Here is a 19,218-nt window from a genome sequence, read left to right as displayed (position 1 = left end):
TCTGTTTTTTTATTGGGTTTTTTTGTTGAGTTGTATGAGCTGTTGGTATATTTTGGAAATTAGGCCCTTATTGGTTGCATTGTTTGCAAATACTTTATCCCATCCTGTAGGTTGTCGTTTTTCTTAAAGCTTGTGTTTGGCTAGGTCCCATTTATTTTTGCTTTTATTTCTATGGCCTTGGGAGACTGACCTAAGAAAACATAGGTACAATTTATGTCAGTGAATGTTTTGCCTGTGTTCTGTCTAGGAGTTTTATGGTGTTATGTCTAATATTTAAGTATGTTAACTATTTTGAGTTTATTTTTGTGTATGGTGTGAGGGAGTGTTCTAACTTCATTGATTTACTTGTAGCTGTCCAGCTTTCCCAACACCACTTGGGGAAGAGACCGTCTTTTCCCCATTGTATATTCTTGCCTCCTTTGTCAAAGACTAATTGACAGTAGGTGTGTGGGTTTGTTTCTAGGCTCTGAGTCGTATTTGTAAGGTTTTATTTTTGTTTTTAGGTTTCTGATTTTTGAAAGATATTGGCAGTTTCAAGGTTAACAGACTATCAAATACCTTAATATTTGTTTAATTGAAGACAAGGACTAAAAGCATAGCCTTGGGGTTAGATCAGGGTTCCAATGGTAGCTGGTTCTAGCTGGGCATTGTCCTTGCACTTTCTCATTTTAAAAGTGGACATTTTAGGCTAGGACATGCTGGTTAGCAGGGTAGGTAGTACAGGGTAGGTAGTCCCGTACCCTGGGAGGGGAAGGCGTCAAGATGGGCTGGGAGGAGTAAAAGTGAGACTGGCAAGGCCTTGGGAGAGACAAAACAAGGAGGGATGGGGGCAGCGGTGCAGAGTGGCCCCCATTCTCATGACCACAAAGGTGAGGGGTCCGGTGAAACTGTTAGGTTCTCCACCAAAGATACACTGTGCATGCTCTGCTCCCACACCCGGGCTTTACTCCCAGAATTCTCCAATGAAACCACCCAGGAAATCACCTATACCAGAGGCAGGACAAGCCAGGCCTGCCCAGCAGCACACAGGTCTGGGGAGCTGAGGGGGAATCATGTGGGAGAGGATTTGGGTTGTGTACATGTCCTGCTCTGCAGCGAGCCTGGAGACTTACGTTCTGTGGGTGCACAACCTTGCTGTCCCTCACTTGTGCTTGTGAGCATCTCTCCCTGGAAGGAGGCCTGGCTGTGAGTGAGCTCTCAGCACTGGGCCAGCTGCTCTGGGCAGACTGTCCCCAGCAAGAGACTCCCAACCCCTGCATCTGAGGCCACAGGACTTAGGTATGTGCACTTTCGAGGGAATGTCCTTTAAATGGGAAAACTGCACTCCTCACCCCTTACTGCCTTCGTGCGGCAGACTTGGTGACGGGTCAGGTGTGATGGGGGGAGGCAGGTATGGGTGGTTGCACCCCTGCTGATAGGGGAGCAAGCTCATAAGGCAGACTCAGCTTTGCCCTCCTCACGGGTGTCAGTCTTGCTTTCCCAAACGCTGTGCAAAGTTGGCCCTTTGCTTAATGTTTTCAGGAAGCCAGGCCGTTCTCCCTGCCTGTGGCATCCTCTGCTTATTACCACTTACTCTCCTCTGTGTTTCTCAAAATGTGGCCATGAGGCCAAAAACTCTTCCCAGTACTAGGATGTTATTTGCTTTTTTTTTTTTTTTTTTTTTACTGTTCATTCTGTCAGTGGTTTATGGTGGAATCTTCCAGAGGCTGTGTGACATGTGATGATGGAATGTGCGTGTTCACTGGTGTTCTAAAATGTTCTCAGCTTGAATTTCTAGTATGGTAAACCCTGATGACCACACCCACAAAAGCAGAGCTCGTGGAGGTCGTTCATAGTACAGAAGAGTGTAAGGGAGCGCTGAGGCCAAAGCGTTTGGGAACTGCTGGCCCACTGCCAGTCTCAACACCTGTGCTCTAGGGTCCAAGTGCGGGCTTGCTCCTGTGGCTCTTGGTTACTTTGTATCGTCAGCTGAAGGGATCTGTCACCTTTTCATAATGAAAGTTTCTGCAGCTGTACACACAGGCCCCTTCTCCTAAGCAGGATGACAAGTTCCAGGAGGTGGGGATGGCCCCTCACCCTCTCCATGTTCTCCCTGGTTAACTGATTCCTGGACTAGCTTCATGTCTGTCTAAACAAAATAGCAGGCCTGGCTGGATCCACAGATGAGAGAAACCCAAGTTTAAGTCTTTACCTAGAAACATCAATGCCGTCACTGATTCAGGCGACACCCGAATTCCTGGAGCCCGGCCCCGGACTTCAGTGTCTGTCACCATGAGCCCTGGGCACAGCCTCGTGTGGGCATTGGGCCTGGGGCTCATGGTGACACCAATGCGATCTGGACGGTCCTACTCCTAAGGTGGCCTGGCCTTGGGGCTGTGGGGAGTCTGTGATGCTCTTCTGTCTCCTTTCTCCTGCTCTTCAGTGAGTCCAAGTGAGAGAAATTGAAAGCCCCTTGTGAAATACAGAGACTATCAGTGTCAGTAGAACCACCTTTCCTTATGTCATCACATTACGGCTTTCTTTTCCTACGTGGTCACAAAAGGCAACTGAAATATATTTAAAACATTGTTAGCAAATGATATTTGCTCTCTGCTCTTGAAGTAGAACAGAATTATTTGCCCCAAATTCAAATACATTTTCCCCCTAATATGTAATCCCTGATAATTTTTTTCCCTTGGACTTGGAGACCCCAAAATGACAAAAAGGGATGTGCCATCAAATCCTACTTTCCCAGGAGCTTAAGACTGGCTGTGGCAACCAGGAGGAGAGGTTGCGACCATTCCTTTGTCAGTGGACGCGACACTGTTTCCAACTTCTCTCCGCTGTTGCAGTGAACAGTCTCAGGGTGCTGCTGCTGCTGCTAAGTCGCTTCAGTCGTGTCTGACTCTCTGCGACGCCATAGACGGCAGCCCACCAGGCTCCCCCATCCCTGGGATTCTCCAGGCAAGAACACTGGAGTGGGTTGCCATTTCCTTCTCCAGTGCATGAAAGTGAAAAATAAAGTGAAGTCGCTCAGTCGTGTCCTACTCCTAGCAACCCCATGGACTGCAGCCCACCAGGCCCCTCCGTCCACGGGATTTTCCAGGCAAGAGTACTGGAGTGGGTTGCCATTGCCTTCTCCGCTCGGGGTGCTAGCACTGCCTTAATTAAGTACCACAGACCAGGTGGCTTCCCAGCAGAAACCTCCTGCCTCACCATTGTGGAGGCTGCAAGCCCATGATGCAGGTGTTGGCAGGTCTGGTCTCCTCTGGGGACTCCGAGGCTCTGTTCCAGGCCCTCTCCCTTGGCTTGTAGGTGGCTGACTCTTTGCTCATCTTCTCCCTCTCTCTGTGTTGATCTGTGTCTAAATCTCCTCTTTTTATCAGGATGGTAGTTTTATTGGATTAGGGGCCCTGCTGATGACCCCATTTTAACTCAGTCACCTCTGTAAAGACCCGATTTCCAAGTAAGGTGCTGGCGTTTAGGCCCTGAACATACCTTCTCTTGTGGGGGTGGACACAACCCAGACACAGGTCATGAAAGAGCAAGGTGGTTCACTGATTCCTTTATTTTGGAGCTCAGGGGAGGAGACACGGAGTGGGGGGGGGGCAGAGAACTCCCAACAGGCGAGGGCTGGGAAGGGTGTGCAGGGACTGAGGAAGCAGTAACACTGATGGTTCTATAGTCAGAAAGGAGTAGTGCACATCTGTAAGTACCTGGTGTGAGTCTTGTCATAAAACCTATCTTAAGAATAAGTACAGTGGGATACTACTTGGTACATTCATACATGTTTCTACCATCTTGAGATTTTTATATATACAGTATATGATCTGTTTTTGTTTTTTTTTTATAAATGTACAGCTTGAAAAAAAAAAAGATTCTTCTCATAATAGGTACAGCATTAAACACAAAAACCAACATGGGCCAGCCACATACCAACTGAAGACCCAGAGAGAGCCTGCCTGGCAAAATCAGCAGCACCCATGTTCCTGTGGGCTCAGCGGGCCCTTGGCATCTGCATGGGAAGTGCCTGCTCCCGCCAAGCCCCCCTCCCTCCCCCACCCCGCCCCCTGCGCCTGCAGAGCGGGTCCCCTCTGAGGGCAGGTGGCAGGAATGCGCATGTCAGGTAATGAAGAGAGGGATGAGAGAGATGTGCTTCAACTAAAGGCACTTGTCAGCGGCCACCATGGCCGTTCCCCTGGGCCTGGTAAGCGCGCAGGTGCTGTTTCGAGAGAGCTGGCAAGGTCTGCGTGGACCTCGCTGGTCCTCTCACCAGGTTTAAATAGAATAAATAAATCTTAGTGGGTGCTTGTTTTGCCCTCCTGGGATCCTGTGGAGTGACACTCCCTGTCTCCAACCCAGCTCTGTGAAGTCCTCCACGGGCAGGGGGCTTGAGGGGCTCCAGGCCTCGCAGAAGCAGCTGCTTGCGATGGATCGGGAGGAGGGCCCCCACACGTCCCCTCCCACGTGTGCCTGAAGCTCCTTCCTCCCTAGCGTCGGAGTCTCCGTGCGCCTCAGATCTTGGTCACGTAGTTGTTGGGGAACAGGCCCTGTTTGCCACGCAGTCGCCCCGTCCACCAGCCAGAAGGATCTGTGGGGACACAGAGATCGTGAAGGTGAGTTGGGGCCTCTGCTCCCATAGATGCACCCACAGGCAGAGGAGACTAGGCCCCATCCATGTTCTTTTAATGAAAATCAGACGTGCAGATGTGCCTCACAGGCCCCCTTCCAGAAGAACCCACTGCCCAGTTGTGAGGTTTCCCTGCCCATCTCTAGTGGTTGGCCCTGTGGGATCTTCCTGCCTGTGAGACGGGCCAGCTGCTGGGCTGGCAGACTGTGAGGTTGGCTTGTGGTCTGATGACTAATCCTGCGTCCCCCCCCCCTTTTCTTTCCCGACTCACCTTTCACACACCTTAGTCCACCTCACCATCTTTCTGGGAGAACTGATCTGTACCACTTCACCATCCTTACTTCCCAGCTTAATCCCAGTCCCTCACCAGTAATAAGTATTTGATATATATTCTTCTAGACCTTTTTCTGTGATTATAAACACACATTCATTTTAGATAGGTCATTCTAGATCTTACTCTTCTGCATCTTGCTTTTCAGTACTCAATCATCTTTCCATGACTGCATCTCATTTTTTAAACAGCTGCATCGTAAACCAAAATTTGCATAGCCATTCTCTTATTTTTTGCTGTTAATGTAATAAATGTCCATACATATATCTTTATGCTCATGTGCAAGTAGATCTATAGGATAGATTCTTGGAACAAAGAATATGGACCTTCTATTATCCTTTAAGAAAATTTAGTTTACTTTTTGTGATAGATTGTCCTTTTGTACTTTTGAAAGTGCACGTGGAAGTATTAACAGTGAATCCAGCCACCTAGATCCCTTCTTGGAGGGCAAGCAGTATTACCTATTTCTTGCACTTTCTTCCAGAGATAGTTCATGTCTATAAAGGCAAGTATTTATTAAAAAAAAAACAAACGGCCTTTTGTATACAAATGATAGTGAAAGTGTTAGTCGCTCATTCGTGTCCGACTGTTTGCGACCCCATGGACTGTAGCCTGCCAGGCTCTTCTGCCCGTGGGATTCTCTAGGCAAGAATACTGGAGTGGGTTGCCATTCCCTTCCCCAGGGGATCTTCCCAACCCAGGGGTTAAACCCAGGTCTCCTCCATTACAGGCAGCTCCTTTACCGTCTGGGCCAGCAGCATTGCCTATTGCACTTTCTTCCAGAGATATAGTTCACGTCTACAAATGCAAGTATTTGTTAAAAAGCCAACAACCTTTGTATATAAACGATAGCATACTATTGTGTTCTATAGTTTAACCTTAGTAATACAGACTAAAGATCATTTCACATCTGTATATAAAGAGCTTCTGTATTCTATAGATATGCCCACTGTTCATATCACTTGCTTAATTTTATTTCACGTTGGCCTCTTGTTGATTAGTTTTTTATATACTAGTGAATCTGTCACATGAGTTACAAATGTCCTTCTTCCCACTTTTATTAACTCTGACATAGTATTTGAGCAATTGAATCAAATGATTATTTTACAGTCTTAGTTTTCTATTACTTTTAGAAATCCTTTCCCACACTGACACTATTAAGAAAAGAAAACTCTCCTATACTTACATCAAGGACTTCTGTATTTCTTTTATGCATGTAAGTATTAATTTATTTGTAACTGACCTTGGGGGACGGGGTTAATATATAAATCCAAAGTAACAATTTTGATAAATACTGTTAAATTTCCTTCCCCAAAGCCTATTTCAGCAGTAAATAGTGAAAGAAGGTACCTATTTCCCTGACTAAACACAGACATTACACTCCATACTTTATTTGCAGTGACAAAATCCAGAAAGTTCTAAAAATTGAAAGTTTTCTATAACCCATCTGATGGCCAAACTTGACCTGAACTGACATGGGCTTGTTTATGATGTCTTTGAGCATGAAGGCTCTTAGTTTCCACAGCAGAAACTGGCTGATCTAAGCTGTTGCCCTAGGAACTTGAAGGGGTGTTATATACCACATGATGTGTATATATATTACATGATGTTTATATATACTCCATTATTAACTTTACAAAAGCTCTGATTTCTGAACCTCAGTTTACTCAAAGGATTTGGATAAGGGAATGTGGTGGATTCTCTCACATTTTAGTCTTTGCTGACATCACAGGAGGCTCTGCCGTGCACTGATTGCCCTGATAGCCTTTGTCCACTCTGGGGCTTCATTGTTTCATAGAGGAGTTATTTATATACATAAAACATTTTTTTTTCCTAGTCTATTTTCTATCATTTAACTTTCCCAGTACTATTCACCACGTAGGTTTCAATGCAGCCTTTTTATGAGGTTAAACCCTATATGGTTTTTGAGTTTGACATCTTCCATAGGAAGATTTTTCTCACCCAAAGATTAATATTCTAGGTTTCCTTCTAAGACTTATAGTTTAGTCATACATTTTCAGATCTTTAATTCATCTGGTATTTATTTTGTATATGAAGCATACAGCAAACTTTCTTTTCAAAATGGAAAGTGACTCTATCCTTTCCCCTGATTTCAAGTGCCACATTTATCATCTATTAAATACCTATACACACAGGGGTCTGTTTCTGGATGCTGTTCTACTACTTGTATCCATATGTCAATTCCTGCACTCATACCACACTGTTTAAAGTAAAGCAATACTTTATAGCGTGTTTTGATAACTTTTAGGACTCTATATTTTACACAAATATATAATTGTTTTAATTATACCCATGTGTTATTTCTTACGGAGAAGGCAATGGCACCCCACTCCAGTATTCTTGCCTGGAGAATCCCAGAGACGGGGGAGCCTGGTGGGCTGCCGTCTATGGGGTCGCACAGAGTCGGACACGACTGAAGCGACTTAGCAGCGGCAGTAGCAGCAGTGTTATTTCTAGAAAACTTTGAAAATATTGAGAAATGAAAAGAAAGTAATACTGAAAAGAAGTTCAACTCTTAAGGGAACACTATAACATTTTCTACTTTTGAAAACATTAAAAAATTTTTTCTATTCCATGTGTTTTATATTTAAAAAAAAATGAGACTAGTTCAGCCTCTAATTTTTCCTTTTCTTCATGAAGATTTTTCCATTTCAATAAATGTACTGTACTTCTGCATCATTAACACAAAAATGTTTGCATCCAAGTTCACTGAGTGGATATGGCAAAGCTTATTTAACTAATCCCTGTCACTGGATATTAGGTTATTTCCCATATTTTTGCTGAACAATGCTGGTGATAAAAACCCTGCTTGTGTTACTAAAAGTTCATTTCAATACTTATTTTTATTCCAACTTTTTGAAGACTATTAAATGGCTTAAAATATTAACACCTGTAGAAAACCAGGTGGTTAAAAGGAGATTAAAAATAGCACCCAGAGGCTGCTTAGAAGGACTTTGGTCTGGGGACCTAGAGTTCTCCTGGGAGTGAGAATTGGCCACCTCTTCCGGAAAGCGGCCCCTGCCGGGGAACCACCGTCCACTCAGATTGTCGTTGCTCTGCCCCTACACCTTGGATGGCTCTGCTCTGTCTTGACATCTTAAGGCTGGCACCCAGGGCTTCCGTGACAAGGCCACTCTGGCTTCATTTCATCTCCTTGGGGGTTCCTCACCGGGGTCAAGTGTCAGCTCATTTTCCTAAAATGGCCTGCTCTTTCTAGCCTCCAAGGCTCCTCTCTCTGTGACCCACCCCCCACCCCGCCCTCATCACAGATGTCATTCCCATCAGGGTGCTTTTTCTAACATCCTAAGTCAGGAGTGATCTTTGTTTTTCATGCTTCCATAAGCAGTAATGTTTGTGCTAACATATCTTCTCTACCAAATTAATAAAGTATTCAGCTGCGCCCACAGACCAGACCATTTTTATAGTGGATGTAATAGGTTGTCTCCCTGGATTCTATTCCATCTACCTTCAATATGAGAGGCCATGAAATCGGGGTGGGCTAGACCTACCTACCACTTCCCAGGGCAATCCCCACCAGGTCTAGCCCACTTAGGGTACAGCATTTGCTTTGCTACAGCGACTGATTCAGGAATGGGCACATGACCACTTTGGTCCAATCAGAGTGAAACCTAGGCTTTCTATCCAGTGGCTAAGAGAAGAAGTTTCAGAAGTAAAATGGATTTTAGACGTGGTTTGATCTGTTGGCCTATAAGTGATGCAGTCTTTTTGCTACCATGAGGAAAAACAGCCAGAGAAGGGAAGAAATACAAAGGAGAGAGCAGAGCTGACAGAAGTATTGAAAAATTAAGCTGGAGTTTAATTCCAGTTCAATCAGCCTGAAGCCTGACCTACCTCTTCAGATTTCAGTTAGAGGAGCCCATAAATTCCATTCACATTTAAACTAGTTTTTATAGCCTTGTGACTGTCTGCTCTTTGAGCCTATCCCAGCCAGCCGTGCACTTACCTTCTTTGATAATATCAATAATGTCATTGGCATTGAAGCTGAGTTCATCTGTGTCCTGAGCATCATAGGCATACAGAGCCTTGCACTGTGGCACCTGAGGCTTGGGCTTGGGCTGGGGCTTGGGTCTGCCCCCCGCTGGGGGAGGCCGGCTGGTTGTCTGTCTCCGGGCCCTGTGGAGAGAGTGGAGGCGGGTGAGGTGGGACCCAAGAGGAAGCAGGAGCACTGTGCACTGGTTTGGAGCCTGGAGCCAACACTGCTCAAGTTCAAATCTAGCCCCGTCCTTAGAAGGACATGTCAACCTCTAAACTTTCTTGGAGGATAAAACACCCTTCCTGACAAGGTCAGTGCAAAAGCACATAGTTAATTCTGCATAAACATTAGCTGCTGTTGCTGTGTTCCCAGCATAAAAGGAAATATGTAAGACAAGTTTATAAAACATATTTACACATCTAAATGATAATATGACAGCCACGTATGTACTCCCCTCACCCCCAACTGTGAAATCAGAACTCTGCCACGGAAGCCTACAGGTGCCTCCTTTCAACTGCAAGCCCTCCCAGAATGAATCCCTAGCTTGCATTTTATATTAATAATTCTGCTTTGCTTTGTAGTTTTACCATGCACATAAGTATCCCTAAACAATAGGCACAGTTTACCTGTTTAACTGTGTAAAATCACATGCTGCTATAACTTGCTCCATTTTCCACCCCCGGCCACAGTGCACAGCTTGCAGGATCTTAGTTCCCTGACCAGAGACTGAATCCAGGCCACGGCAGTGAAAGCACCAAGTGCTAACCACTGGGCCACCAGGGAATTCCCGCCCTCGTTCCATTCTTGAGATGAGCACTGTTGGTGCATGTAGTTCTGACTCATTCATTCTCATGGCTTTATATTTACTATTCCATTCCATGAATATGTCACCATTTACTTGTCCAGTCTACTGTTGATGGTCATTTGAGATAATTCCAGTTTCATTACAGAAAAATGCTGCTAGGAATGAATGTTCTTGTTTGTGCAGAAAATTTATCCAAAGTAACGTCTCAACATCAGCACTCCTGACGCTGTGGGTGTCCAGATCCTTTGTTGCGGGGGGTACCCTGTGCCCTGCAGGGGGTTAAACATCCCTCGCCTTTACCCCACAGATGCCAGTGCCACCTCCTCTACCTGGTGATGAGCATCAAAAATGTCTCTGGTGCTCAGGCCCTAATCCAGTTTTAAATGTATTTAAATGTCTTCTAGCTTTAAATGTATTCCTTCTACAAACTATGCTTCCTCCAGTCACCATTCATACCTTGCCTTAAAGGCATGGTCCTAGTTAGTGAGATCTTGAAACATGTCTGGAATAACCCTTTATTAAATATGTTCATCAAAAGCATTTAGAGAATGCATTTAGGAAACAAATAGAGCAAACACCCCCTTGCCCCTTTAAGGACTAACTAAAGTGAAGCCTATGTTCATTTGCTTCTGAAAGAAACTTAAGACTTCTTCTAAGAGGGGCCGGACTGAACTCAACACAGTGGGGCTGGCTGTTAGGTCTGGCCGGGCCTGTTAACACCTGTGGGAGGGCGGAGGAAAAGGGAGGGTACTTCCTGGGGCCTGAGTTCTGGAGAGAAAAAGCACACCCAGTTTTGAGCAGTATTCTGAAGAGGCCAGAGCCTCACTGTCCTCGCTGAGGTCCTGTGACAACAGATGCTACGGGGTGCTGATGAGCAAGTCAGATCATGAGGGGGTGGCCGAGGGTAGGGGGGTACTGGCTGCTAGCTGTCCCCAGCAGGGGTGGTGTTCCTTGAGTGCTTCCTGGGACTCCCTGTGTAGAAGGGAGCAAACGCCAAGGTAACTCAGGCTCCACTCTTCTCACATCAACCCCCATGCCCACCTTCCCACCCCCACAAGGCACTTTTATGGAAGAGGAAAGACATCGTATAGATCGTTAGCATGACATCATTTCCTTCCTAGTCTTGGAAATCCCCATCACCTGCTTGAGAAAGCAGGCTGGCTGGATAAGCAGGTTTTTAATTAAGTAACCTATATATTAGAGATGTGTCAGCATTTGGTTAATAAGAGCCATTAGCCTGGATACCAGAAGTCATCTGACTTCCCAGCAACAAGGAATGGGGGGTGGGGGTGCATTTAGAACACCCTGGGCGGGAGGAAGCCTGCAGTCTGGCACCTCCAGGGAGTGGGGCTGGGAGGGGATGTGCGCTTATGCACACACGTGCACACACACACACTCACCATTCATAGATGGAGAGCTGGCCTCTTTTTTGTCCATGGGGAGAAACCCAGCACCATTAATGCAGGTGGTTGGGGTGTCTGGAGCCCAAGAGTACTGGGACTTGGGTGCATTCTCTGGGCAGGGGGCCCTCTTAGCATAGAGGCAAAGCTGGGTGACTCTCTGAAAAGAAGGGCCAGCCTGCCTGCAGCCTTCCCAGGAGTCTCCCTCCTTGCTCCTCTGCCCACCTGCCCCCAGCTTTGGCTGAGGTCACCCAGCTCCTCCCCTTCATGCCACTCCTGCCCGTTGCTTTCTTTCAAGGCTCCCTGAACATCAGCTCAGTGTGTTATCAGTTTACCTCACTCTTCACTGATCCTTCTAACAGCTTCCTCCTGCCCTTGGCTTACGAAGTCCCTGCCAGGTGCGGCCCCACTTGCTCCAAGCCTCTCATCCCGCTGCAGGCCACACTGGCATCTTCCTACCTCTCTCCATGCAGTCCGGGCCCTGGCTGGGTTTAGGACCCCTGTCCACATACTCCTAGTCTACATCCTATTTGCTGGTGACAAATATACTTTCCCCCCTAAGATCAGGAACAAAACAAGAGATGTCAGCTCATTGATACGCACTGGAGGCTCTACAGCCACGGCAATTAGTCAAGAAAAATGAAAGGCATACAGATTGGGAAAGAAGTGGAAAATACCTCTATTTGCAGATGAGATGAGCTTACACATAGAAGAGCCCAAGGAATATGCTAAAAAAAAATACCACTAGAATAAAAAGATTCAGAAAGACTATAGAACACAAGATCAATATACAAAATTCAGCTATATTTCTATGAACTAGCAATGAGCAATCTAGAAAAGGAACTGAGAAGACAATTCCAGTTACAATACACAAAGAGAATATTACTTAGGAGTAAATTTAACAAAAGAAGGACGATTCTATTTACATGAAATGTCCAGAAAAAACTATCCTGACAGTAGATTAGTGGTTGCGGAGGGCCAGAGGAGGGAGGGATGACTGCTTAAGGAGAAGGTTTCCCTCTGGGATAACCCAAATCTTCCCAAATTAGATTATGATGATGGTTGCATACCCCTGACTATACTAAAAGCTGGTAAACTGTATTTTGAATGGGTTGATGTTATGGTATGTAAATTATATCTTAAGAAAGCTGACTCAAAAATTAAAAAAGTAAGGGGCTTCCCTGGTGGTCCAGTGGTTAAGAATCTGCCTTGCAATGCAGGGGACACGGGTTTGACTCCTGTTCGGAGAAGATCCCACATGCCACTGGGCAGCTAAGCCAGAGTGCCACAACTACTGAGCCTGTGCTCTGGAGTCCGCTCCATAATTACTGAAGCCCTCATGCTCTTGAGCCGGTGCTGCACAACAAGTGAAGCCAGTGCGACGAGAAGCCTGCGCACGGCAACTAGAGAGTAGCCCCTGCTCGCTGCCACTAGAGAAAGCCCGCACAGCAACGAAGACCCAGCACAGCCATACATAAACACTTCTTTAAAAGATACTTGCATAAAAAATATTTTTAAAATAAGTAAATTGCATGGGCCCCCCTGGGCTCTGCAGTGTACTCCTGATACCCAGAGTTAGCTCAGCCAGCTTGTGTACAAGCAGCTGCTGAGTGTCCCACCCAGGAACTGGGACACAGTGGAGGAGGGGATGGAGGACCATTTAAACACCTGTGTGAACACAGCCTCTGTGTGGTCTTTGATTCCAAGCCATCAGAGCCTACTTCCTCAGCATAAGTCAAAGTAAAACCTCAGGGATTACTGGGGCTTTGGGTTCTTGTGTACAGTGGACATTGGCTTGATTGTCCCAAGCCCTGGACGACGGCTACCATGCAGTGTAAGGTCATCTGGTGTGTATCTCTTGGCTGAATGAGGCTCACAGTGCTCCACAGTTGGGAGGGGGAGATTCCAGGTAGCTCTGAAATGGGGGACTGTTTGCTGGGGAGCAGCAGTATCAACGAGGTGGGCTGTGTTTGATGGGGAAAGGACATCGGGGCGGAGAAGAGCTCAGCATTCTGCATCAGGAAAGGGGCTGTTTAGGCAATCCCAAGGTCACCACTGTCTAGCACTTTCCTGTTTATATGTCCTCTGTAACCAGGAGAGGGGACAGCTATCCAGTCGGGCAGCACTTTTGCCAAGTGAGCCCTCCTCCTCTCCGGTCACTTTTGTCTTATTCTCATATCTAAGCATGTCCTCGCTCTTCTTGTGAGTGTCAACAGAGGGGGTGTGGTCTGGGAACCCCTGCCTGGAGCTCTGGGCAAGATACCGTGCTGGGCATTTTCAAATGTTGCTTCATTTAGCGTCACAACACTCCCACGAGATCACTGACGTGGGTTCCTGGAATTTCCTGCTGGCTTCATCAGTGAATGGCATGATAGATATGCAGCAGGCTCCCAGAACTCCAGCCACACTGATTTTTCTGGCCCCATGCTCCCCAGCCCACACAGAGCACTGCTAATTCCTGCTCAGCCTTTGGATCTTGTTTCAGCCCCTGCAGCACCCTCTGGTAGCCTGTGCCTGCTCTGAGCAGGGGGTGGTGCACTGGGGACGGGGGCCTGGGCTACCTGTCTCCCTAGCAGGACAGCAGAGTCCATGTAGGTGGCTGTTCTCACCACGGTGATCCCTGGACCTGGTGTCAGGCCCGGGAGGACTGTGTGGCCTCAATCTGCACGTCCTGCAGGAGCAGTATTAGGGACTGTGGCTTGAATTGGAGTCAGTGCACTAGGTTTGAGGCCCAGTTCCGACACTGGCTGGCACATGACTTGGATCCATTGCTTCACATCTTTAGGGATCTATCTTCATGGGTTAAAAAGAGGGAATCTGGCAATGGCCCAGGCCCTTTTCCTAATTCTAAGACGGCTTTCCAGAGCGCTTTTAAGATCTCTACTGTCAGACCTACTACGGAACACAGGACACCTGCCCCGATGGGGTGATCCCTGGCTCTTTACTCACTGCAGTGCGGACCTGGAAACCATCACACACATCAGTCAGAACAGCCATTTTCCTGGCTTGGTTGGACAGACTCAGCCTTCAACTCAGACTATCTCCTTCCACCACTAGGTGGCGATCCTGTGCAGTCAATAACGAGGAGATGACAGCTCCTTTCTACCGGCTACCAGAAATTAAGGACACCTCTCACAGTCATGAAAAAGGGACTCAGACTTTCTTACCTAGCAAACAAGACCCTCGTGCCCAGGGTGCAGGAACTGGCCTCAACCCAGCCTGTGAGAGCAGGCTGTCACACTTTCAGAAATTTTGTGGGTCAGTTGTTAAAGCATCGTTAAAGATGAAATCTGTGGTGTTGGAGAAGACTTGAAAGTCCCTTGGACAGCAAGGAGATCAAACCAGTCAGTCCTAAAGGAAATCAACCCTGAATATTCACTGGAAGGACTGATGCTGAAACTCCAATACTTTGGCCACCTGATTCGGAGAGCCGACTCATTGGAAAAGACCCTAATGCTGGGAATGATTGAGGGCATGAGGAGGAAGGGGGCGAAAGAGGATGAGATGGCTGGACTCAATGGACATGAGTTTGAGCAAACTCCAGGAGACAGTGAAGGACATGGGGTTGCAAAGAGTCGGACATGACTGAGTGACTGAACAACAAAGATGAAATAAAAATACATCTAACCGAGTAAGTTAAAAGCAAAGGCAACAAATACTCATCATTTGACCCTCCCTAATTATTTTACCACATTTTACATCTATCCATGCTATTAATGTCTGCTGCCTACATGACGGTGGGAAATTGCATCTCCTCCCAGCTCTGGGACCAGTGGGGGAGTCACCGTGGTAGCTTGAAATCGGCCACATAGAGAGCGGAAACTAACATATGTTACGGCTCTGCCTGTCTAGTCTTTCAGAGCATACCACTGTCCCTCATAATAACTCACTTTTACTCGTCTGAAAGCACTTAGACTAGTTTTATTTTACAATGGATATGCAGGATTTTATGGGGCTTCCCTGCTGGCTCAGCGGTAAAGGATCTGCCTGTCAATGCAGGAGACCCAAGAGATGCAGGTTCAATCCCTGGGTTGGGAAGATTCCCTGGAGAAGGAAATGGCAACCCACTCCAGTATTCTTACATGGAGAATCCTATGGACAGAGGAGCCTGGCGGGCTACAGTCCAGAGGGTCTCAAAGAGTTGGACACAACTGAGTGACGAAACAACAACAATGCAATATTTAGATAGTTTTTGGTAGTGCTCATATTTTGATATTTGTATTCCAATTAAACCTCACATGATTGAAAACTGTGTTACTAAGATAATGGGGGTTGGAGCAAGAATTTCTGAATCAAAACGACAGTTATTTTTCCTATTGCCATTTCAATAATAAAAAGGTTCACCGTGTGCAGATTTGTATGCAGTTATAAAACTCCACACCACGGAGCAAACCCGCTTGTTTCATTACATGTAACTCTGGCACAATGTAAAGTAGCTTTGCTGTTACCATGTGACCCATCATTTCAGTGTAATCTGTAGAGTCGGCACTTCACACCCAGGAGTTCTGCGTTCCAGATGCAGATACAATCAACTGCAGGTTGAAAATATTTGGAAATAAAATTCCAGAAAGTTCTGAAAAGCAAAACTTGAATTTGCTGGGCAGGGCAACTAATTACATAACATTTACATTGTATTCAATATTACAGGCCACCCAGAGATGATTTAAAGTACACAGGAGAATGTGCATAGGTTATATGCAAATACCATGTGCAGGCTCAGTCACTCAGTCATGTCCAACTTTCTGCAATCCCCTGGACTGTAGACCGCCAGGCTCCTCTGTCCATGGAATTTTCCAGGCGAGACTACCAGAGTGGGTTGCCATTTCCTACTCCAAGGGATCTTCCTGATCCAGGGATAGAATCTGTGTCTCCTGAGTCTCCTGCATTGGCAGGTGGATTCTTTACTACTAAGCCACCTGGGAAGTTATAGTAAGTATATTTCTTATGGACCACAGATAATTGAACAAGGAGATGTAGGCAGCCTGTCAGGCTCCTCTGTCCATGAGATTTTCCAGGCAAGAATACTGGAGTGGGTGGCCATTTCCTTCCCCAGGGCATCTTTCTGACCCAGGGATCAAACCCGCATCTCCTGCGTTGCAGGCAGATTCTTTACCACTGAGCCACCAGGGAAGCCTTTGCAAATACCATGCCATATTATATAAGTGACTTCAGTATGCATGGATTTTTATATCTGGTGTGTGTGTGTGTGTGTGTGTGTGTGTGTGTGTGTGTGTGTGTGTGTGAGGGAACTAATCTCTGGTGGATACCAAGGGACTGTACACATTTACACTTTACTGTGCTTATCCTTCATTAAAAAAACCAACACATGAAGAAACTTGTTCACAGCACCTTGCTTTTACATCAGGTCTTTTTCTGAGTAGGGTGTTAGACATCTGAAGCAGTCACAGCATAACCCACACCACAAAGTTTCCTGAGTAATGAGGCATATCACACCCAGTTGGCTTTGTGAAAACCTGCCTGTTTCAGTGCCTGGGGAGGCCAAGAGGTGCTATGCCCTGAGACACCAGATGCTGATGGACCGATGAGCCCTTACAGACAGCTGTCCAACCTCACAAGGGGCCAGAAGCCCACAAGAGCACACAACACCAAGTGACATCAATGACGCAGAGACAGGGACGGTTCACACTCTTCATGGGATGTGAGTTGTTACGGTGATTGGAGCAAAGGAGGGTTAACTCGAAAAAGACTGTAGAACAGCATAGCACAAGAAGGAATTTTGGATTTTATTTCCATTATTGAAACGCAGCTAGTATCTACTACAGTATAACCTCTCAGCTTTGTTCTGCTTGTGGTCTGAGACCAGAGAGCAGCAGGGCTTTACATGTGCGATGGTCAGAGAAGGGGGAGTGAGAGAGGTTGTCTCCCTGACTAGTCCCCTTGTCTTGGCTTCCCTAGGTTGCCCCATCACCCGCCCCCCCATCCCCATTAAAGACAGCAATTCCTGAAGCTTAGCCCCTCCGTAGTCTAGAGCTCTATGCAGGCCAGAGGTTTGAGTTCTTGTGGATAAAGCCACTGGGCCAGGGGACACCCACTTTTCAATCTTGGTATAATATTAATATTTCTCTGTAAGACCAAACCACATGAATAACAGTCATAAAATAAACATAAACAGGACTTTCCTGGTGGTCCAGTGGTTAAGATCCACCTGCCAATGCAGGGGACACAGGCTCAATCCCTGGTCCAGGAAGATGCTACATGTCTTGGGGCTTCTAAGCCTGTGTGCCGCCACAACTACTGAGTTCACGCACCCTAGAGCCTGTGTTCTGCAGCAAAAGAAACCACCGCAATGAGAAGCCAGTGCACCGCAGCTGGAAAGCATCCCCCCCTTACCGCAACCAGAGAAAGCCTGCACGCAGCAACGAAGACCCAGTGGAGCCAAAAAAAATACAAATAAACTTCCAAGTGGCATTGTGCTTTTTGCTTTACAGAGCCCTTATTTAATCTTCACAAAACCATGAATGGGCTTTAAATTTCTATTAACTGGCTCTATGAGCCATGGATGGAGGAGCCTGGTGGGCTGTAGTCCATGGGGTCTCGAAGAGTCGGACACGACTGAGTGACTTCACTTTCACTTTTCACTTTCATGCATTGGAGAAGGAAATGGCAACCCACTCCAGTGTTCTTGCCTGGAGAATCCCAGGGACGAGGGAGCCTGGTGGGCTGCCGTCTATGGGGTCGCACAGAGTTGGACACGACTGAAGTGACTTAGCAGCAGCAGCAGCATGATACAGGTGAGGACACCAAGGTGTGGGAAGATTAAGTGATACACATGAGGTTGTCAGCTGGTGATTAGTGAGACAATCCGTGAGCCCAGCAGGTGGCACACAGAAGGTACTGGTTCAGTCAATAGTCAACAAGTGACCCGGGACTCACACCCAGCCTTGGCCACTGTGAACCTGGCTTCCCTGCAAATGGCCAGGCCACATTCCGTGAACTTCCCTGCAGCCCCCATACCTCCGGGGCACCCGGCTGTGCCTATGTCACTGTGCGAGTGAGAGCTGGGATTAAGCTTTCAAGTATCACGTCTTTGTTCTGCAGATGTGAAATTTATGTCTTAAAATTCCAAGAAGGAAAATAATGGCATTTTATTTCATTGGCTCTTTAAAATATGCTCTGTTCCAAAAGGTTGAATCTATAAACATTACTGGAAATGTGGGAATGGATGCCAGAAATTCCTAGGCTTCGTGTCTGCCTGGGCCAGGATATGGCTGCTGCTCCTGTAGATTATGGGTTAAGAAATATTGCTATTAGACACTTGTTGGAAATTTTAAGCCCCTTGAAAAATATGACTCCATTAGGAGAATCTTGTCAGGAGACACCCAGGCAGCATTTACATTTTTCGATCGATCTCTCTTTTGTGGCATGGCCAGAAGCCCAACCACTGAGCACTTTCAATATTTTTCTGTTTTTCCAACTTCCAGTTGGACTCATCTCTGGAGTATCTTGAAATTTCCTGAAGTGGTCCTCCCCTGAAATGGACCACAGGATTAAAAAGGCCAACAGAAAAAAAAAAAAAAATTTTCCAGTCTGGGTTTTAATGCTTCCAGTAATGAACTGGAGGTGGATTATGTACATCTCAGTTACGGGAGGGAAAATATAAGGCACATTTCATTGGTAAATCAAGTGTTCCTATGAAGCCAGAGCAGAGCCTGGCGAATGAAATGTTTATATGACTCTTGTGTTACCTGTCCTCTTTTCCTGAGAATCAGGACAGATTTTGAACCTGAAACAGACTGTTGAAAAGGTATGCTAAGGGACTATAAGATTATAATTCTTTCTATATTTTAGTTTTCTGGATAATGATTATGATGACAACTACCATGGCATGGCAAGGGTAAAGGATCCACTTGGGGTGGTAATTTAGTGAAGGTTTCATGCTCTCTCCAAAAGCAAATACCCAAAAACCCAGAACCCAACTGATTGAACCCAAAATAACCTGACAAAGACTTTCTTGAATTAACTTGAGGTGCTAATTACACCATTTGATTTTATCCACATTACATGATCCAAAAGAAATGACTGCTCATATTAAATATG

At 46.3% G+C, this 19,218-nt stretch overlaps 1 protein-coding gene across 1 annotated transcript in view; it reads right to left on the bottom strand.

Annotated features, from left to right (window-relative positions):
- Positions 1–1,645: 1,645 nt before the first annotated feature.
- The window catches only part of MYO1E (myosin IE), a 222,535-nt gene continuing 204,962 nt past the window's right edge, over positions 1,646–19,218 (bottom strand). Inside the window, exons 27-28 of the mRNA XM_027553869.1 lie at positions 8,926–9,095; positions 1,646–4,570 (exon numbers count right to left, since the gene is read on the bottom strand). Coding sequence (XP_027409670.1) covers positions 4,494–4,570; positions 8,926–9,095 — 247 coding nt within the window. The 3' untranslated portion in view covers positions 1,646–4,493. The remainder of the gene's footprint in view (positions 4,571–8,925; positions 9,096–19,218) is intronic.

The sequence above is a fragment of the Bos indicus x Bos taurus genome, chromosome 10 (genome assembly GCF_003369695.1).
Source record: "Bos indicus x Bos taurus breed Angus x Brahman F1 hybrid chromosome 10, Bos_hybrid_MaternalHap_v2.0, whole genome shotgun sequence".
NCBI classification, from domain to species: Eukaryota; Metazoa; Chordata; class Mammalia; order Artiodactyla; family Bovidae; genus Bos; species Bos indicus x Bos taurus.
The sequence above is the reverse complement of the archived record's forward strand: the minus strand, read 5'-3'. Positions and strand labels throughout refer to the sequence as shown.